Genomic DNA, 23,572 nt, shown 5'->3' with positions numbered 1-23,572 from the left:
CATCAACATCACAAGAGACCCAGGCGACTATATACAGGAAAATATGCACCCCCTTATAAAATATGTAAGGGACAAAACAAAAACCTGGGGAAACTTACCTCTCACAATTGCTGGCAGGGTGAACCTAGTGAAAATGTCACTACTCCCTAAAATACTGTACATAATCATGCACTCACCCATATTCCTGGCACAAAGACTATTCCAAATAATAACATCCCAGATCCTCACATTAATCTGGAAAGGAACTAGACCCAGACTCAAACTAGCACTGCTACGAAACCCCACTACAGCAGGAGGCCTAGCTCTCCCCCACTTCCATTTATATTACATCTCCTCCCAACTAACGCAAATCTCCCACTGGTTCCACACACAGAGCCAGCACAGCGCCAAACGAATGGGATTCACTGGCCCAATACCCACAAGGGATAGGATATACCACTTGCTCAAAGGATACTCGGGTTGCCCCACCCCTAGACCAACCAATACAATCATGGTACAGGCACTTAGAATATGGGATAAAGCTAATAAACTTGTGCCTCACAAAACAGGAGTGATAGAGCACTACACTCCAATCTGGGAAAATCGTACTCTACCTGAATGCTGTACAATGCAAGACACTGTGCTCTGGAAAGAGAAGGGTATCTGGTGCTTGGGTCAAGTCCTAGACCACAACACTATCAAATCATTTGAGCAACTAAAACAAGAATACAACCTCCCCAATCACTACTTATTTCGGTACCTACAACTACGACACGCCCTCTCAACACAATATCCTGCAGGATACCCAACCCTTGAAATCCAGCCCTATCTCACTGCTATACAAGCAGGATATACCAAAGGCATGATATCCAAGCTATATAATACACTCCTTAACCCCAATACTATTGTGCATACGAACCGCTCCAGAACAGCTTGGCAAGACAACACTGGGCGGATAGACCAGGAAGAATGGGAAGAAGCCCTAGAATCCCCTAAGTATGCCTTCCCATATACAAGAGAACGAACAATCCAGACTTATATACTACACAGAGCATATCTGACACCTCTAACTCTCAAACACTTTCGCCAAACCACAGATACCATATGCCCCAGATGTCGCTCAGATAACCCCCACTTCTACCATTTAATATGGTCTTGCCCAATCCTCATAGATTACTGGAAACAAATAACACAATTCATCCATGACGTGATGGGTTCCCCAGTACCACTAGACCCTAAGGTGTGCCTACTGGCCATCCTTGAACACCTGTATCCAAATACATACAAAAGAACAGCAATAACCGAACTCCTACACATAGCCCGCAAACACATAACGAGTAAATGGTTATCAACTGAATCCCCAACCCTCAACGGCTGGAGGACACTCGTAAACCAAGCACTCCCCTATAGAGAAATTACCTATAAAAACAGAGGGCACCCAGACAAATACGACAAAGTCTGGGGCCCATGGCTTGAAAACCCCCGAACAACAACACACTGAGAACTAGTATACACAAACACCCACTATACAGAGGCCAAATTTCTCCGAACGACCACGGTGTCTTGCATTACCAACCTATGTCATACTACGTGAATTTTTTTACGAAATATGTATAAAACTTTGTGCAAATACAAAAAACATAGCAATGTGCCTTGAAAATACGAACAAAATTTTTTATTGTATAAACACAACAAACTCAGATGTCAACCCAGTTTATGTTGCTTTTATCTGTAAACTCAATAAAAATTATTGAATCAAAAAAAAAAAAAAAAAAGGGTAGAGAGTCTGAGCCTGCAGTACTGTGTGTATAGTGCTTTGTATAACCAACCACAGCAGGATAAAATGTGATATTAAGAGGGAGCAGGGGCTACTGCAACACTCATCTTTTACCTACAATCACTGTAAGCAGAATACTAGAAAAGTTAAACATGTTTCCTACCAACTGGTTCTAATTTTTTGAGACCTGGGCAGACTTCCAATGGTCTGCACCTTTCCCATACCCAACCAACCTCCTACACATGAGCAGAAATCTTGTCACCCACAACCCAACTGTCCAGTCAGCTAAAACAAAGGAAGACCCACTTCAAAGGGGCAAGAGAATAAAAAAAAGTAGCAAAACAGTATTTAAGAGAACAGACACTGACCTGTGGAAAAAGACAAAATACAAAACTTACCAATTCTGGCAAATGCCTCTCTCAGTTCCTCCAGATCATCTTTGGAGATCTGTGTGCTGTGCGTCATTGCTAACAGCCAGTGGCACCTTAGAACAAAACAGAACAAATATATATATATATATATATATATATATATATATATATATATATATATATATATATATATATATATATATATATATATATATATATATATATATATATATATATATATATATAGACATATGAAAGTTTATTTAACAGATCGCTTACCTTTTACCCTGAGCCGGTGTTCGTTCTGAGAAAACCGCACCAGCCAGGAGTAGCTGCATGGGAGCAACCCTATTCAGTCTCTCTTCATTCTTCTGAATCCCGGGCCAGCGCATGCGCAGTAGGGTGAAAATATTGACTTTCTTGTTAAAGTTAGTTTGATTTTTCCCTCTACTGCACATGCGCAAGCAGTGCAAAGACAGAAGGAAGAGGATTGCTCGCTGGCAGCTACCCAGGGCTGGTGCAGTTTTCTACTTTTACCCCTGCCCCCCAGTTATTTTTAACTTTCCTACTTCTTAAAAGAAGGATTTGATCATTAAATGGACTGTATAAACCTACTCTGCCTACAGCTTGATTGTTTTATTATCACTAAATTGCTCAGTGACTTCAATATATACTTATGTATGAAAATAGGTCATAAGTGAATGAGATGGCGGATGTGAGGGAAGGCGACAACTGTTGAAGGTTACATCTGAACATCACATGGTTATAGGCTGGAGGCTGGTGGTATTCCAATGCTTTCAAGAACTGCAAATTCTTTATACCAATAATGCATCCCAATCTAAAATTCATAAGGGCACGAAAAGCCACAACAACATTCAGTTACTTGTAGAATTCTAAATGCTGTCCAATTTATAATGAGATACAACTAATAAGTGCCCATCACATTTTCAAGGCATACACTTTCTGTACTAGAAAAGAATCCCTATCTGCTGCATAATTTACAGATCTGTTCTGTACTGGATAGATGCAGTGTTAAGTTACTTTTGGTACACAGCTTACTATTCTCATTGGAATCTGAAGATGTCTTAGGATACAGTTTAAAACATAAAAAAAAGTTTAACATCATTGGATGCAAAGTAACCAAGGGCAATTTGTTTGCAAACAGAATATATTAAATAACTAACACAAACATCCCAGGTCCATTATAACACAGTTTGGCTTTCAAAGCACTAGACTATTAAATTATAAATTTCTGGTAACATAAAAAAACTAAACTTAAAAAACTAGTAAGTGCCAAGTTTATGGATTAAGCGGACTTCCTAACTTTGTAAGCCAAATTTGCAAGCCTGTTTCTCTTGAGACACATCCTTTATTTATCTCTCGAGTGAATAACACTCAAATGCATTGAATACATTTAATACTCATCAATTGCAAACCGACTACAAAAACTCTCAAAAACTTCAATTGAAAAAACTGCTTAATTAACTAGGACCACTTACGTTGACTTCTACATGAACTTGAGAGCTGTGAGATGCCAAAGTTTTACAGTCGAGTATTTTTACATTTTACACTTCAAATTCATGAATTTTACCACAAGAAAATTTGAATTGTAGCTAAAATTTGAATATGAACATCACTAATCAGCCCCATAGAACTTGTTAGCATTTCCTTCTATTAAATTGAGGCTAAAGAGGATCATTTTCTTTAAAATGTACACTTTTATTGGAGCTCCCCATAGACCCGTTCTGGTCCGTGTCAAATACACGAGGAGTTCAATTTAAAAATGAACTGCGGTTCCCTGTAAGGTCTGTTGAGTCATTGGCTGACTGCCTCAATATTGGCTGGCATCCTACATTGCAAAGCCCTTAGCCCCAACAGCAGTCCCGAAGAAGCCAGCAGGAACTGAGATGGCTGCCACATGATGTTACCTTTTTCTTCTTTTTCAGTGTGTACACTAAAGTTGTGTGTGGTCTTTTAAAACGACAAGTCCTCTTTAAAAAACTATGTGTACAAAAGTGGGTTGGTCAGAAGAAGAACAAAACTGCATTTTCACACAAAATTGTGCACACAATTTGTTGTGTGCCTGTGCACAAAGACACATCTTAGAGGGAACATTGCTGGCTGGTGCTAGTTAGAATTGTAGGGATATTTTCATTAAACCATTACAAAAAAGTAACATTTGGGGGAAATCTTTGTGTTCTAGAATAGATTTAAATAAATCTGCCTAGTAAAGGAGCAGACCAGTTCAACAAAGTTTGAATGTTTTTTTCCTAACTTATCTATGTATATTACAATGGGGTCTGTTATAGAAAAATTTCTTACATCTAAATACTCTCTCCACAAGGCCAGGCGCTCATGAGCTTATCAAGGCAACTAAATGACTGTGGCTTGTTTTATCTACATTTGCTGTAAAAAGACAAACTGGAACACCCAACTTACCTTGGCTTAAAAGCTTCTTAATCTCTTCTTTATCTTATTTTTCTCCTAAAAAAAAAAAAAAAGTGTTTATACAGTGCAGAAAACTGTAAAAAAAATGTAAAAAAAAAAGTTTAATAACTAATACACATGTGCATGATGAAATATTGGTACTTTTTTTTTGTGTAGCGGTCATATAAATTGTAAAGTAACTTTAAATCTGTAATTTATTTCCAGCATAAAAGAAAAGCCTGACTGACTTGCCTTTGGGTCATTCATCAAATAGGGCAAGCCATGTAAATGGCCAAGCAGCATTCCAGTACTGCCTGGTTGACAAAGCAATGGGAACACCAGCCAACCAGGTTGCCTATTTTGTGTGAATCTATCATGCATACCATCATGATTCAAAACATTTAGAATGTGGGGCACAAATTAATTTTAAGTATATAAGTTCAGTAAAAGTTGTCTGGTAGTAGAGTAAAAAATATTTTACCTTAAGTCTGCACTAAGGGTGCCAGGTAGATTAATTTCTCCCCTGCCCACTGCAATTTTTTTTTATCCAAAAAGGAAAAAACTTAGCAACTGAAGCCCAGTAAAATGGGCTTTCCCTGTTCGTTAAATCTTTAGGTTATTATGTCTCTGGGATAAAGCTTAAGTAGTATTGCCCATGAAATTAGAGAGGACCAGTGGCTAATTTTTAACAAAAAAAAAAAAAAAAAAAATGGGCAACTGCCCACATTTGAAGGGTTTAGCAATTACCATACTAGAATAAACATTATCTTGTTATGACATTAATTTGGTAGGTAAGAAATACACATTAATTAGAACACTGAATTTCTTGGGCGTTTACTTGTAGTTGACAAGTCTGACTGATTTCTGTAATTTAGTGTGTTTAAATACCTATGGGTGTGGTATAAATCCATGCCATACATGCATGTGAACAGTGCTATTCAATGTATTGTTAAGGTACATGGCCCATAATCCTCTGACCGCCAAAGAACTTGTAAAATGTTAAATGCTAGAGCAAACTGGGCCAGACTCATCCTCTCTAGTACATGCATAGGATATTTGTATCCTTAGAGGTCATTCCTAAACTAAAGAATAGTTATTTGGTATGTGCAGTGACTGGGCAAATCACGATTTGTGCAAACAGGGATGTGATATAGTAAAGTGGATGTTTACCTTTTACAGTTTTTGAATATAGACAGATTTTTTTAAACAGCTACCTGTAAAGGTAGTGCTGCATAGAGCCTTAGACCCTTTGCTATGCCAACCAGGGGGCCTCTGATGCAGTCACAAAGCCGTGAGGCACAGGTAACACTAGCAAGTTCTCATGCCCATCCTTTTCTGCTAGTCACTGATTTGATTGGTTGAATCACATCAGCTAATGAGATGAAGAACATGCAAATGAATGGAACATGTAAAGTAGCAGTCAGTACCTGCACTTCCTTGGCTCTGCCTGTAATGTCATTATGCCATAGCCTGGACCTCCTCTAACTTGGAAAGACAAAAGAGACCCAAGGATCTATGCAATACTAGATTTACAGGTAGATATTTAACTGTGTTTAATTTAACTAAATTGTAAATATTATTTAAATGGACATGCATTTTAAACAGCAGGTACTGGCTATGGAATAGTAAAAGGTCACAGCACATTGAACTGCAAAGGAAAATTCCTTCCCCTTTAAAAAACCCTAGTTGCAGTACATTCTATAAAAAACAAAACAATGTAGCATCAAAATATGTATTTTGTGCAAAAACAACTTGACTTTTCACACTGCTGTCCCTTTAATCCTTTGGAAGGTCAACGAACAGTGACAGGAATCCACTAAAGGAAATATAACCCTACTGCACACACCCACACAAGACATTCTAAAGGAAGTGCCTTGTCTACCTGCCAAACCATTTACATACAACTAAATAGAGGGCTAGAATACTATTCTTGTCTTGAGAATTTAATTGTGAGTTTTGTTTCCTTACTGTTTCTTATTTTAACTCCTCTGCCACATTTGAACGGTCACTTTACTGTTTAGAAACTATGGGGCTTTAACTTTCTACAACAAATAGTACAGACAGACAGAATACTGACATTAGGGTGTCTAAATGGGGTTCAGCAAACAGCAAGACACTAATGGCAGAAGCACTGAAAGCCTCTCCCTGAGACAGCTAACATGTTCCTTCAAGTCTAAACATCTGCATCGCACATTCCATGCATCTTGTTAGCAGCACTCACACACTATTTGTATTTTCTGTAACTGTGGGTGATAAAATGTTTATTCTAACTAAATGAACTTTTTTGATGGCTTATGCCACAGACATTGAAATGCTTAGATAAATTAAGGGTAACATCCTGTTTCATGGGCAACAGCAACTAGGCTAAAAGATTTTACAATGGCAAGTTGCACAATTTCAGGGCAATTTCAATGTGAAGGTTGGTAAGAAAAAATGCTGCATTTGGCAAAAAATTAAGCCTACTGAAACTATATGTAGTACAGGATATAGAAAAGTGAAATCTAATTTCTACAATGTTCACCCTTAGACTAAAAGCAGAACACAAGTTTCTTGTATCAACACGTGCATGGGCCCTCCTTTATAAAACAAACATATATCATTGCAGGGAAATGTGCAACATAAGAAATTGCCATAAATGACAACCTGCTTCCATTCAAGTATGTATTTGGACTAGAAAAGCTATGTTTTACCATACAAAGTCCATGTAGACACTGCCCTACACTGCAAGGTTGTGGAAATACTATGGCATCTTTGGTAGGCAATCTTTATAAAACCATACGAAGTAGCAACAAATTTGCGTACACCAAGTCAAATCCCAATACATACGAATAGAAAAAAAAAAGCTCCCACTAATTGCGACTCAGAACACAAGCCACTATCACTGACTAACACAACTAGTTTGCAAGCTACAATGGGGGTCAACACTGCATGAGAGCAGCTAAAATATCTTTGCTAAGTTCATATAAAATAAATTGATATGACTATTTGATATACCTGGTATTAGGCAGGAGCACAGGCAGCTTCAGCGTCTGCTTGAGTAAGACAAGAGACAGGTAAAAAAAGAACACGAGAGTATTTATAGGGCGTTCCCTTGTGAGCTCACTCCAGTAAATCTAGGCAGAGCAAAAAGAACACCTCCTCAGCCACGCCTTGGGTCTACTATACACACTAATGTGTAGGCTGGCCAGCCTTTACGTTATGGCAAAGGACAATATGAGCTGCATAAAAGAAATGGCTAAAAGAGAATTCTAAGGAGACCAGCTGAGCTGCAGAGAGCCAACAGACAATGAAAATAAGCTGTGCAGAAAATGCAATAAGGTCTTTGCAAATAGTCTTGAACTTTCTGAAAACAAAGTAACAATTTGCTTAAATATTCAAAAGAGCAGGGCCAATGAAAACAATGATGTTTGTTGATGAAAAACTCCCATTATCTGAGATTACGGATTAGTACAGGTATGGGACCTGTTATCCAGAATGCTCAGGACCTGGGGTTTTCCGGATAAGGGATAATTTGGATCTCCATAACTTAAGTCTGCTAAAATATTGAATAAACCCAATAGGTTTGTTTTGCCTCCAATAACGATTATCGGAGTTGGGTCAAGTACAAGGTACTGTTTTATTATTAGAATAAAATTAGAATTATTTGTCTATAATGGAGTCTATGGGAGATGGACTTTCTGTAATTCGAAGCTTCCTAGATAATGGGTTTCTGGATAAGGGATCCCATACCTGTATAAACCAAACAAATGATGGTACACCACATCAGCACCTACAGCTAAAACTGGGATGAGACAGTACCCGAAGATAAATAACAACACCCCAACACAATGGACTTTTCATGTACACTTGCTCATGGCAATACGTGGAGATTTGCTAAGGCTCCACACTCATCCCCTATTACTTAATGCTGCGTGTCTTTCCACATTTATTGCTTGTGAGTCACGTATGTTCCCAGTGAGCATCTCTGGGCTTGTCATTGATGTCAGCATCACTGTAATGTGGGCAGTATTATAAATAGAAGATAATGGCAGGAACTATCAAATTATGTTTGATATGCAACTGCAATACACTTTTATTTTTGAAAGAAGTGAAAACATCACCCCATGACAATGAACAGCTCCCTTAACAGTTCTGTTCTATAGAAAACCAAAAAAAACATTAAATAAAAATTTTCAAAAGCTTTCTTGCTCAAAATAGGGCAAACCACAGTTTTACAACAGTCCTCAGCCCGACTGCAGCCCAAACTTGCCCCCCAGTCTTCCCTTCGGCCATCCTGTTTCCTCTTCTCATTTACCACTGCAAAGCACACACCATTAGTCGCAGTGACCTACATGGTAACCATGGAGCAATTAGTTGCCCCAACTTTTTAAAAAGTCGATCGCTGCGACTTATTGTTCCATGTGTCTTCACCCTTCCTTCCAAGTAACTTTTCAAAGTAAGTAAACTCTGCAAAAAATGCATACTTCTGGAGAAAAAATCTGCACAAAATGCAGCCGTGTGCATCTAGCCTTTAAATAAAATGTCAAGGAATGCAGAATTTTTTACAAAAAAGTGTCAGACTAAACCTGTCAGTGCACAATAGCCAAGCCAGATAAAGGTGATGTGTCTTTGTTATTGTAACACATGTGGGATTCAGATTTGAGAAACCGATGCCAGATTCTTGCTGGAATTTCTAAGTAACCTCTATGGAATGCAGATCAAATACATAACTTGGGTCAAACTTTATAGCAATCATTCATGTTAAGGCAGGTGAACTGCGAATGTGTTTTAACAGAAAGGGAAAAAGGCTTTTTATAGAATTTCCTTGGCTACCTAATTTCCTACATCATAAACACCCTCAAAGACTGACTTGGACTGAAAACCTTTAATTGGAAGAAATCAAATACATACATAAGCATCTTTTTAAGTGGAAGATTTAACATTTTTAGACTATTCTCGCTATACTATTGTCACTTCACATGATTCCCTCACCAGAAGATCTAGATATTGTTCTTTTGTATTTCATCCAAATAACACCTGTAATAAATCTACCCACTTTAGCCACTGTCTTAATAAAGCATCAGATGCAGAAATCCTTGAAAATGACTAGTATAGTGTCTACTTCTAATGAGTTATCACCACACAATTTTGAAAGAAGTGAAAACATCACCCCATGATAACAATGACAGCTCCCTGTCCCTGCTTTATAGAAAACCAAAACAGCAGCCCAAACTTGCCCCCAGTCTTCCCTTCAGCCATCTTGTTTCCTCTTCTTATTAACCACAATCACGCATCCCTAAAATCACATTTTACTTTGACTAAATTAAAAGCAAACACAAAGGGTAGTGCACTGCTATTGGGGTCTAATGCTGGTCATACACTGCCTTATCTGCTCGTTTCATAAAGTCACCAAACAAGCACTATTGGTGCCAGCACCCATGCAGGGTACACGCTTGTGCATTCCGAGTAAACGTTTCAGATGCAAGTGCACCAGGCCCTGGCACCATGGAATCCGCAACAGGATTAGGAACCCAGTGCAGGCCCTCACAGTAGTCAGCTTAAAGCACATTTTTCAAAATACACTATTATGTCCTACCTTGTGGAGTGAAGGTTCCAGCCAAGTCCAGCAGAGGACTAATGCCAATACATGGTCAAACATTAAGGTAATATCTGTTTTTCTGTATGCACATTTTTTTCTTGCAGGTGAGCAATGCTATGAGTTGGTACATCCTGCTATCAACACACATTAACAACAACATCAGCAGTTCACTGTTCCTAACTATCTGAATTCATGACCCTTGGCCAGCAGAGTAGCCTGACCTACCAAAAGCAGCTGTCGTTGGCCAGTTGATCTCATTCTTGCTTCTTGCTGAAAAGTGGGATATTCACAGAACCACAAGAGGCTTAAGGTTAGCTTCAGATTTAGTAACCCTTACCAGAGGTTTCTTCTTTAAAATAAAAGACTCATAAATACTATTGTTGAATGAAGCTGCCATACTAATTGTTCTGAAGGGCACAGGCCAACGACTGCCATGAGAAGAGGTTAATTCATGGTTTATGTCAGTGGCATGAAAATAAGGGGCCGGGTTCCTCATCTGACCAATAAACCATGCAGTGACCGACATGGAGCTTAAGAAGAGGAAATTTTCAAATTTGCCCGACTGACAAACTGGCTGATATCCATGTGTATGGCGAGCTATAAGGTGTACATTAATACCTCGTGTAGTGAAAAGCCTCCCAATATAAATGTATTTATAAAGACAACAACAACAACTAATGTCTTTCCCCACATCCCAATCATTGTACCTGCTCTACGGGTTTGTTCAAAGGCCTCATGTCATTACTGTATGCAGCTTTGAAGTCTATTCAAAGGACACCTTGCTGGCTTGTGAACAGAATGAATAGCAAATCCTTTTGATAATGCATTATGATACCCATACACAGTTTTCCCAAAAAATGAGCACTCGTTTAACTTCAAAAGAAAGTGCTAATTTATATACAAAAGCTCTTGACCAGTCCTTATTGGAACCTTATGCAGCCCCAAAGGCTTGTAACCAGATAATGTTTATGAGCTTACCTTGCGGTTGACACTATATTTACAAGCATTTAAAAGAGAGATAAATAAAACCAACACAAAGTAGATATATAAATAATATAAAATGTTTAACAAAATTTTGTATTTTTTTTTTTTTTTTAACCATAATTTAAACCCAGACCCCTTAAATACGCCCATAACATCCCAATAATGGTTAACTTTAGCCAGGTTTATCATTAGAGAGAGTATTGAGATTTCTGACAAAAGGGCCCTCCAAGTTATTATCACAAGTAAATCTTTTCCGGATATGCCCACCTTGAAGTTGATATCGAATGGTTCCAATTGTTCGGCCCAAGGGCCAAACTATCAATGATGGGGATACAGGCGTATCGGAGCAAGAAATGAATTAATGAGCCAATTCATTCATTGCTCTGACAGGATTTTTCAAGCTGTCAAATAAGCTAATGACTTGGACCAAAGTAGTCTGCTCAAGGACTCCATGCAAGGGATGCTCCGAATCCAGGATTCTGCCTTTTTCAGCAGGATTCGGCTGAATCCATGGTTTTGGTCGAACCAAATCCTTAAAATCATGGCTTTTTGTCACATAAACACAGAAGTTGAAAACTTTTTCTACTCATTCGTTTAATTTGCATATGCAAATTGTGATTCAGATTCGGTTTGGTATTCAGCGAATCTTTCACAAACAATTCAGGGTTCGGCCAATTATAAAATAGTGGATTTGGTGCATTCCTACTATTTTGTAAACATGCTAATACTATCTGGACCTAAAACATGGCTTATAACAAATAGCCAACTAACAATATGTGAACATTTGCTCAACACAGTTATCAGGATCCTTTCCCTGAGCCCCAGAGATCATTAAAAATAGTTTAAGAAATGAAGGGTGCGTTCTTGTTAAGGATACATTCAAGTGAAAAGGCCCATTATACACATATCTTGTGCAACTGATAAAATCCCACAATGAAAATAGCTTTTCTGTTGTGCACAAAGATGAGTGAACCAGAAATTTTACAAACAAGGCAAATTTAACAGGAACATCTTAATAACCTGCAATATGAATTAGGCCACATGGGCAAATCTGGTGTTATATGGGCTGTTTCTTATAAATACCCTTTAGTAAGTTTAATATGCTTCCTATAGGTTTCCTCCTGTTTATAGAGCTACTATACATATTTCAGACCAAATATATGAAAACAGCTTGGGGGTTTCTAAAATGTTTTAACCTGGGATCCTGAAGAAAAACCTGCTGCAGATTACTCAAGCATCTCACATGTCCACAACAGCTTGCTCTGGTCACATGCCCCAAATACCACCAATCCCTTCTGAACAAATTTCCTTCACTTCCTATTAAAGGAAAACTATTTGTCGCGGGCGACTGTATCTCAGTGTGTGCCACAGCCCTTAACTGTGAGAAAAAGTGTGGACGCAAAAGGCAGAACTCTCACCATTAAATGGCTGATGGGGCCTAGCATGTATGTGTGCCTTGGCTTGTTTGTGTGCACTGTGAATCCTATGATCCCAGGAGGCGGCCCTTAATTCTTAAAATGGCAATTTTCTATTTAGGATTACCCAATAGTACATACTACTAAAAAAGTATATTTTTATGAAATTGGTTTATTAAGATGAAGCAGGTTTTTACATATGAACTTCTTTATGCAATATATATTTAGAGAGACCTACATTGTTTGGGGGTATAATTTTCCTTTTGCTTACTTCTAACAGGCACAGATCAAAGAGAAAAACCCAAAACACTGAACCTTTGGAACAGCACTACAGCACTTCTGACAGGGAAAATTCTATAGAGGGCAGTACTAAAAGGGTTAAAGGAAACACGCTCACATCTGTTTTGTTGCATTGTTTTCTTACATTAATTAATGGAAGGAAACTGCATGTCAGCAACAATGCAGATTAAACCATTGATATAATGATGACTCAAACAAAGTAGTTTGGAACTCAATGCATTTATGAGTGCTAGCAAAACTCAAAGAAAGTAATAATCTGTGCACGGCATCCCCATAAACCCCCCAATGCAAAATAAGGAAAGAGAACCAATGAACAAAAAGTGCCCGGCACTGCACCATCAATCCATTGCTTCTGCTATTCTGTTACAAAATCAAAACCATTAGTGCAAAGATTAGCAAGGAACAAACACACTGCTTTCAACAGTAATAACAATTACAAATAACTTTAACATCACTAAATTTGTAAGAGATTTTTATCTGTTTTTTTTTTTTTTTTTAAAGAAAAAAAAAAAAACTTATTTTCACTGCACATTGGTTAAAATAATAATAAAAAAACACTTTTTTTATTATTATTCTTTCAGTATATTAAAAAATTGCTCATATTTCACTCTAGATGGACTTTTCTTTCAGGTCTACAAACCCTTTTAGGTAAGGTATCTGTAGAACTTAAAATTGACCCATTTTCTTGTTTTTAGTTAAACAGCAGTTTAGTTACAGCAGTTCTTATAAGCCTAAGGAACATGTTAAGAGTTATTATAAAAATTGACAAAAAAAACCACACACCTCAGCTAACACACATCCCACGGCATTCATTGCATGCATTTTCCATTGCGTGCACAGGTGCAATATTTTTATGAAAGCCTATGTCACAGAGGAGAGGGCGTAGTTGGTGCTGGCCCTCTAGCGAAGTAATGGTTATGTTCACACTGCAAACAAGATTCTTAAAAAAAGAAAAAAAAAAGAAAAAAGTATAATCCCTGATAAAGGTGACCCTTAGCAACACAAAGAAATCTTTGCCAGGTGACCTCCACACAGCCACTGTAGTCTACACTAGTGCAAACACAAAGTCTAAAGTTCATTACAAACACTGTTCTGGCCATATGAATGCTACTGAGCTTAGGGACTCAACAAATAGTTAACAGGTGCTAAGGGGAAATATTTTTATTAGAACTTAGCAGATATATCAATTTGAAATATTAAAGGGGAAGTCTAGTGTGACATTGCCCTAACCCTAGGAAAGAGGCAGTGGTTTAAATAGCTTCAGGGAGTCAGAGGTGGTCTGAAAAGTTAAGTATTTTAAAATACGGTATGACAGTTTTGTTTTGTACAGTTTTAAGATAATACAAAGTGCTAAAAGGCCTTTTCTGTGGGCAATAGGGGTTGTATATATAGTTTCATGGGCAAATATGGTATAATTTTAGTTCAGAACAGTTACAAAGAGTTAAGTGCTGTTGGTGGCTGCGTGTTACTAAACAAAGCTGTCAGCATTGTAACATAACCTCTAAAGGCAGGGTTGCCCAATAGGTAGATCGCGGTCTACCAGTAGCTCACTTTAAAGTTTCTGGTAGACCTCAAGGTGGAGTGCAGTGGGATGACATCCCGCCACTTCATTTTTCCCCCCCAGCATACTGGAGCTTTTGAGTGCGGCTGCTCAAGCCATCCGTCTTTGTAGTTTCATCCCAGAATAGAAGATTACCCCCACCAGGCCGCTGTATATATTTGCTCCTACTTTATATTTGTTTCTGTGTGCAGACAAAGTGGGCCATGAAGAAGGGAAGTAAAAACTACTACAATCCTTTCACATTAAATTTGAAGTTGGCAACTGAATATTGTTATGTGGGCATTAAATGTGAATTTGGCACTGCACTTATATATTGCTATGTGTATTTCTTAAACATCGATTTTTCTTGCGCCAAATGATAGACGTTGCACAATTTTAAATGTGGTAGATCTCATGATGGAGGCCAGGTGGCAAGAGTAGATCACAGGGTGACAAATTCTGGGCACCCCTGGCATAGGGTGTGTGTCTGAAGACAAGGTGTGAAGTCTCATGCTTTCAGTAAAAGTATTTCACCTAGAAAATCTGGCAGTTGCATTGGTAGATCTCATTATTACCGAAACAGAGACTTACTATGTGCATTTCAGCTTGGGATAGTACATAAACATGAGGGCTTATTAATGTCAGTAGCACATCAAACTGAACTCATTTATCCTTCCTATAGTTGAATTTGCACTGCTCAGTCCTTCCTACCTACAAATGCAGACATTATTTAATAATAAGCTGGCATGTTTGTAAAGCAAAAGAATTAGGCATAAGTACATATAGTTGTGTGGCTCACGTACTGATTGAATCCAGCCCACTTAAAACAAAAGGAAAGGCTAGTAAAGAGTTAATCTCAAGATGCAGGCATACCTTCAGTTGTCTCAATAGTGCCCTTAGGCTTATGCCACACGTGGCGTTTTTACGCTGCGTATTTTCTAATTCTCTCGGCGGCTTAAAAACGCACAATATCATCATCCATAGAAATAACTTGAAAAGACTCTAAGGAAACCACACAATGCGTAAATACGCTAGAAAACGCCTTACCACGGATTTTTCAAGCGTTTGCCGAAATACGCAGTTATTTGCACAGCAACCTATTCCTATGTATACACAAAAGCAGCTGCCAGACCTAGCGGAAATATGCGGCGTTTTTTACTATTTCGCACTATTAGCACCATAGGAAACGGGATTTGCCACATCACCAGTACTAGGCTGAAAAACGCCATAGTCAGGGGCTGTGTGGGTTGTGCAGCATTTTTAGGCGGAGAAAATACGCAGCATAAAAATGCCACGTGTGGCATCAGCCTTAAGTCTCCCCATACAGTGTGCTAAATAGATTTTGACTTTCCTTGTCCTTTAAGAGACCAGTTAAAGCCAGTCATTAAAATAGCAAAGCTTCACCTGGCAAGGTATTTTTTTTCAAACCCATATTATAATTATCTACTAGCAAATAGGAGTGAGCTACTACTGGCATTCCCAGTAGTTCAAAAGGAGTTTCCCTATTTGATGTAGAAATGTACACACCTTTTTTATAAACAGCACTATGTTTAGATGCTAAGAGGGTTCCTACCTGCCATATAAGTCAGCAAACCGGAACAAATATAAGTAGAGTTCTGCCTCTCCCTGTTGTTGGTTTCTATGTGAATTGGCTATGTTTGGCAGAACAGGGAATTTAGCTTCACAGAAATATTTGCCTAAAAGCTTCCTCTCCCTTTCCGTATTATGCACAAACCTGTAACCCACAGTCACATTTTTATGGTGTTCATTATTAAAAATGTCACGTTACAAGAGTTACAAGAAAATACTGAAAGTAAAATAAAAATTTCCTGTCAGTATACAATATTGCTTTAAGTGCAGAAAATATTTAAACTATTTTTGGTACACTAATGCATACCAGACAACAAACTAAGGTTTGTTATATTGAAAGTAGACAAGGAGGTAGCGTCTTAATAGCAGGTGTGTGTCTGCTCTCAGGAAATATTGACAATAGCATTGTGTAAATAGTTAGTCACAGATGATTTCATGAACACAGCAAATTGCCTACCATCGCTGATGCAATAGGCTGGATGTGGGGCTGTTTGATGCACAGAGTCCAAATGCATCAAATGGTCATTCTAGCCTGCAATATTATATCTGCTGCAAATAGTAATTAGTTTAGTCCAGTTTATCCATATAACATTTCATATGAAAGGAGGCTATGAAAAAAACCCAAGTACTTGTTACTTGCGCTTGTACAAGTGTTAACATTTAAAAAAGATAAAAAAAAAAAAAAACAAAACAACTTTTATCATTTTAAACAAATCTATGAACTGGCAGGGACCATTCCCCATCCCTAAAAGTCATTAAACCCCTCCCCTAAACTTGAAGACAAAAAGGAACACCAAGAGCCCCAATAGTGTAATATGTTTTTACAAGGAGTAATGGTAGAATAAACAAATTAATACTCACAAGCCAGGGTTACCAATAGGCAACCACTGTATAGGCAGGTGGGGAGATTATCCTGACCCCACTCAGGAATAAGAAGTCGCTCTCTGTAGAAGGAAGAAAAATGGGGATAACAAACCTCCACTCGGGGGGGACTCGGTATAGTGATAAGACAAAACGGAGGCGCCAAAAGGATAAAATTAGCTAAAAACACTTTGGGTAATTCAGAGGAGGTAGTAGTGAACTTACCTCCTCCAGGCAGACACCAACAAAAGTGGTAATTTTCAGTAATAGTTTATTCACAACAATATTGCAACGCGTTTCGCAGGCATTTCCTGCTTCATCAGGCAATGTAGAATAGGCGCAAAAAAAACACAAGTGTCTTTGTATAAACACACCAGGAGCCTCTGTTAACATTTAAAAAAGATTAAAAAAAAAAAAACTTTTATCATTTTAAACAAATCTATGAACTGCATGTACGCATTCTAAACTGTACTTTAATGAGGAAAATTCCTCCTTATGAAAAAGAGGTGCTAAGCAGTATTTTACATAGAACGTGCTTCCTTAGCAAATCAGGACAGTGTCCCAATAACTGGCAGGGACCATTCCCCATCCCTAAAAGTCATTAAACCCCTCCCCCTAAACTTGTTCAACTATAAAGATATTGTTGTAGGATTGTAAGTCCTGCAACTTCAGTGGTGGGTAATGCAGATTCTTCCAGATTTATTTGGGCAGCTTGGCAGAATATCATCATACTGGTTGTGGGGACATATGTAAACAACTGGCACAAACTAAAAGGACACAGATTTTTCCATCCCTGTGTATGGCATTCTGTACAGTATTTGGCCTGCCATGAGATGCGTGCCCAGCCATGCTTCGCATTCTTGGTTGCCCCACTATTGTCCAGGCACACCCTGTTCACTCCCTTCTACAGGCCCTTTGTAGATAAAGTTTACTGAAAATAAGCGCAAATGGTGTGCAGATTTCCTTGTTTTCACATACAAAGTGTTCCTGCAGTCCAGTGTGTAAAATGTAGGTGTCCTTATGTGCACCATGGCCCTTAGCCTTCCTAAAATCAATCTAAAAGGGCTATATGCAAATGTGCTTCCCACCTTTAATATATTCTACATCCTTACTTACTAGTTACTAGTGTGCCCCCATACACAACTGAGAAACTCCCAGGAAACCTAAACACTAATTTAGGCCTTTACATGTAGCATAGTTCCATGATCCATTACACTGCTTAGGCTAACCCCAGGCCTTTCCCAAATGCTACTATCCAGGGCTGATTAGGTAACAAGTATCAAAGCAGTTGGGTCTCACAAACAAAATCTTCCCCTTGGGAAAGATGACCTAATCATATATGAAAACTAAATTATGCAGGACTCTATCAGGGCCCACAGCAACTGCAGGTTTTCTGTTCCCTTGGTTTAACAAAAAAAACACCAAAAACGAGGTACCAAGTGTAATTTAAAGGGGTTGTTCACCTTTAAATTAATTTCAGTATGTTACAGAATGGCTAATTCTCCAATTGGTCGTCATTATTTGTTTTTGATTGTTTTAAAAATGTTTGCCTTTTCCTTCTTACTCTTTCCAGCTTTCAAATGGGGGTCACTAACCCCAACAGCCAAAAACCTATTGCTCTGTGACTACAATTTTATTTATATTTTTTACTTATGTTTATATTCATGTCATCTCCTATACATATATCCATCTATCATTCAAATTACTCCATAATTGCCGAGATAATTTGGAACGCCAAACTGGAAAAGCTGCTGAACAAAAAGTTAAATAATTAAAAAAGCTTCAAATAATAAAAAAAATACCAATTGTCTTAGAATACTATTCTGTACATCATGCTAAAAATTAACTCAAAGGTGAACAACCCCTTTAAGGATTAATTTAGTTACATATTTCTATTGCTGTGTTATACCAAATTCATACAATAAAAGTTACAGTGCTAATTATTTGGAGCAAATATAAAAGTTAATAAATAAAAGGCAAGGTCCTGGTTACTTTGCTCATAAACCACCTGTTTCAAACATTTGCTAAGAGAGCACAATCACATACACACACACTGGTGTATTGTGGCTAGGAGCAATACATGCAAACATCTGTTCACAGCATTAAGATTATACGCTTATGGAAACTCAAGTAAAAGCACATTCCAGTATATACATACTGTTGGTGATACCTTTGTTATAATAAACCTCAACACGCTTGCAGATCATGCCCAGAATTATTGAAATGCTCTATCAAAACTATTGCCCTGGAAGAAAAAACAAGCGCCACTTTCATTAAAAGGAGTACAGCAGCCCTATCTGCCAGACTATAAAAGCTATAAAAGACTATTGAAAAAAAAAAAAAACTTTGTATAATCTGCTGGATTATTATTACAATTAGCAAAGGAGTTGTTTGGAAGCTATTTGTGCATTCGAGACCTAATGGTTGTTTGCCATATAAAAGCTGGATTTGCACAGAATGCAACAGATAACAGCACATAAGCTTTGTGAGGGACATCATTACTGATATTCCATTCTTAGAACACATATAGTAAAATGTAACATTATTCACACACCCAATAGATATAAAAAGCCTACCATGAGGGAAGTAAACAAGACAGCAACTACTAAGACAGGGACAATATTGTTAACGTTGCCCTGTTCTCCGGGCCCACATGTTTGGTCAGATCTTACAAAAATGATGTCATATAACAAAACTGATTGGCTGTATCTGCTCCGAGGCCATCAAATGGCTAGCCCTGTGACAGGAAACTTCATGTGATGTGTGTTGCAAGCCACTTCAATCTACCATTGACTCAAAGACAAAAAAAACATTGTTTCTAAGCACTGAAGCTGAATAGACAGGATCTGTTCCATTTGCATTCTGATGAGAAAGAGTTGCTTTATTGTATCTCAAAGGATGCTGGGGAAGAAGACTTGTGTGTCAAAAAAAAACACAACCAATGTCAGAAATATTTACAAATATGAACATTTTTATTAATAAGGTAGTGCTTACAAATACATGATAAATTGCATCCGGAGGGTTGTGGGGAGTTAGAAAATCTTTGTATTTAGAAATGGCAAAATCACAGCTATTTTCCCATAGGCTTGTAAAATAAGACAAAAAACAGCTAAGTATGGTGCAGCAGTAAATCCATGCCTGGACCCCTAACTGTAAAAATAAAATACAGTTAATGCTTTAAGATTTCCATTCAACAATTACTTTCTGATATGCTAAAAAAGGCAATAATTCCTTTCCTTCTACACAGGTATGCGAACAAATAAAAAAAAAAATTTGATTCTATTCATGTGTACTGTGAAACTGCATTTTACTGTTAGGGACTAGGAAAATTTACTAATCCCAACTCACAATGCATTGCAGCCTGGCTTAATAGCAAACCCAATCTGCGCCTAATATGACATTGAGAAGTTCACCTTTAAATATTGTGCTGTAGTCTAATATAATGTAATAACCAAATCTTAGCACATTAGAACTGGTCCTTATTTAGTGGTTTATGGATAATTGGCCTGGCTATGGACAGGCTATAAATACATATTTTAGCATTCTGTTTAGCACCAATCCTGTCATTCTTACATTCAAGCTACTGTTTGGCTTGGGTCTGTGACAAGATACTATAGAACTAAACGTAACAGTTACTTTTGCAAATTTCTTTGAGATAACTGCATGTTTGGACTGTCAATTGCAGGCTCACATGGGACACAGCAACTTCCTAAATACAAAAAGTGCAAAGGTAGTTTATAGATAGTTAAGGTGCTTATACACCTTAAGATCTGCTCACTTGGCGATGCCACCAATGGATGGGCAATATCGGGAGAATCCAGGCTAATTCGATCGTTTGGCCCTGGGGCCAAACGATCGAATTATAATGACAGGCATAGGCAAAGTCGGTCCGGGGACCACATCAACTAGCCGATGCGGTCCCTGATCCAATTAGATTTTTAAACCTGCCCTATCGAGATCTGGTCAATTTCAGGCCAGATATCGGTCGGGCAGTCCCGTCGGCAGTGCCCATACACGGGCTGGTTAGCTGCCGAATCGGTCTAAGGGACCGATATCGGCAGCTAGAATCGGCCAGTGTATGGGGACCTTTAGGGTCACTGCCAAAAGTAAGGCACTCCCAGTGATTGTAACCACTTACGTGACACCCCAGGATGGTGCTCCTGTTAAAAGAACACTGCTCTGGCCCAGGGTACTTCTGTAGAAGCTGATCTGCAGCAATCTTCTTTCTTCTCACCTCTGTGCTCCTCATGTAATTCCCCGAGCCAGTACATTTTTCTGCTAACAGGTGCACCGGCCAGGGATTTCAGGTAAATGATTACAATCACGGGGGGAGTCTAACATTTGGCACCTCCAGTGATTAATCCTTTGCATTTCCTTAAAAGGAGAAGGAAAGGCTAGTAAAGAGTTAATCTCAAGCTGCAGGCATACCTTCAGTTGTCTCAATAGTGCCCTTAAATCTCCCCATATTTGGCTTCAGATCTTCTGAAGAGGTGAGACAGGAAGAAAAAAACGCACAGACATGCAGACCAACTGAACATGCTCAATTAGTAAAGACTATGAGGAAGCTTCCTGCTGATTGGCTCAGATCCACATTCCTAAGGGGGGAGTGAGTTCTTAGCATTCTTGAGTGAGGAGGGAGAAGCAGAGAGGAGAAAGCTGAAAGCTGCTTATCTGTGGCAGAGGAAAACAGACACAACTAATCTTTTGACAGAGGAGTCAGTGCAGCGTTTCTGTGCTTATGGCTGTATTTACATAGAACTTTCTGATAAAGCTTACTTAGTTTTTACCTTTCTTTCTCCTTTAAGTCAAGCCTGCCTAACAATATAATACGGTCTAAAAAAGCCAATCTCTCAGAAACCACTTAAAATAGAAAATAAATGTAAATGTGGTCAGAGGACCACTCAAAATAAGTTTAAACAAATTAATGTTTGGGTTTAGATATACAAGTCACCATGTAATCAAGGGCCCATTAACAGACATTCCTTGTCTTGAGGGACTGGGGCAGTTGTGGACCTACAATAAGCACATCTGATAGTTCTAGCCAGATGTAGGATGAGGTTGCTAGAAAGCGCACTTCAGGAATATGCAAGGACTTCAGGTTGAGCTCCTGGGTTTACAGGATAAACAAATGAGAAAACCAAGGACTTCTGGATAAAAGGGTAAACACGAAAAGAAACCAGCACTGGCCAAACATAACTGAATTTTATTCCTTAACTGTAACATTTTGCTTTGTGAAAAAGTCCTAATAAGTGAAATCTAGTAGTTACCATGCTAATTATCTTTCCTTCAATCAGCTACAAGCACTGAAGGAAATCTAGAAAGTACAGGCCGACTGCCTTATGTCTGCAGAACAGAGACTGGTTGGGAATTGCAGGAATGCAGCTAAGTTAGTAATTGGACACCCGAGTGAAATCTGATAGGAGAGCAGCAATAAAGGTAACACATACTTGAATTCATTCAGGAAAAGAAGAAAAAACTTCTGGATTCCAAAAATGCAACACTTGGGGGACCAGAGAGTGGAGATACTTAAAACATCTAGCAGTATTCAGGATGACATTTTCATCACTATATCTTAAATGAGACAAATACCTTATAGGTGGTCACCTTGACAATTATTTTTATTACTATTTTACTTAAATTATACAGTGCAGACATGTTACACAGCAATTTCCAGACACTGTTATTATTCTCATCAGTTCCTGTCCCAGTGGAGCGTACAATCACACAACCAATTAATTTGCCTGGTAGAAAACTGGCGTTCCCAGAGGAAACCCATTCAGGCTTAGAGAAAACATACAAACTCCTTGTGCATAGTGCCCCAGAAGGGCTAAAACTCAGAGCCACCAATAACGCAAGAAAGCAGTGGTAACCATCCGCTGAACGCCTGAAAACCTATACAATGTCCAGGTAGAAGTAAGTGTGACTATACACCATATGTAGTTAGCAGTTTATTGGCCCATGTACGGTGCTCTCCTGATCACTCTCCTGACTGATAAAAAAAAAAAAAAAACTGGGCAGATATCTATCAGCTAAATTTGAAAATCACATTGGATAATCACAGTAATTAATTTGGTCCTCTCCCAATGTGTCTCCCTGGGCTCCCATTAAAGGGGTAGTTCACCTTTAAATTAACCTCAAGTATGCAGACATTAATATTTTAAGACAATTTGCAATAGGGCTTTGTTTTTTTGGTTTTTCAGTTATTTGGGGTTTTGTTTAGCAGCTCTCCAGTTTGGTATTTTAACGGCTATTGGGAGGCTATGGTTCAATATACCCTAGCAACCAGGCAGCTGTTTGAACAAGAGTTGAGAATATGAATAGAGGAGGGCCTAAACAGAAATATAAGTAATACAAAGTAACAATAAATGTAGCCTCACAGAGGCTGCTGGGGTCTGTGGCACCTGCTGGAAAGAGTCAGAAGAAAAAGGCAAATAACTCAAATTTGCTAATTTAAACTTAAACTTGCTAAGAATGCCAAGGACATTCTATAATATACTTAATGTTTATTTAAAGGTGAACCACCCCTTTTAAGATCCGATCATTGGACTAGGAGTGACCTTACCAAAATAATAGGATCTTGCAGTGCATGCCCAAAGTTCTGTAACTTTGGGCATGCACTGCAAGATCCTATTATTTTGGTTATTTTGCCTGGGACTGGATCAGAGGTACTTGCACCCAAGGCAAGTATAACCCCCTGGCCCCACTGGACTAGCCCAACCCCAGGTCACCTCTACTTGCCCCCCATCCAGA

General features: G+C 38.4%; 1 protein-coding gene across 2 annotated transcripts in view; it reads right to left on the bottom strand.

Moving 5' to 3' along the window:
* The window catches only part of pls3 (plastin 3), a 56,813-nt gene that overhangs the window by 28,645 nt on the left and 4,596 nt on the right, over positions 1-23,572 (bottom strand). The window contains exons 1-3 of one of the 2 annotated variants that reach the window (XM_031890495.1): positions 7,549-7,574; positions 4,567-4,611; positions 2,155-2,240 (exon numbers count right to left, since the gene is read on the bottom strand). In XM_031890495.1, the coding sequence (XP_031746355.1) occupies positions 2,155-2,221 (67 nt within the window). In that variant the 5' untranslated portion in view covers positions 2,222-2,240; positions 4,567-4,611; positions 7,549-7,574. 2 annotated transcript variants of the gene reach the window in all.

The sequence above is a fragment of the Xenopus tropicalis genome, chromosome 8 (genome assembly GCF_000004195.4).
Source record: "Xenopus tropicalis strain Nigerian chromosome 8, UCB_Xtro_10.0, whole genome shotgun sequence".
Lineage (NCBI taxonomy): Eukaryota > Metazoa > Chordata > Amphibia > Anura > Pipidae > Xenopus > Xenopus tropicalis.
This window is presented reverse-complemented; position numbering and strand designations above follow the sequence as displayed.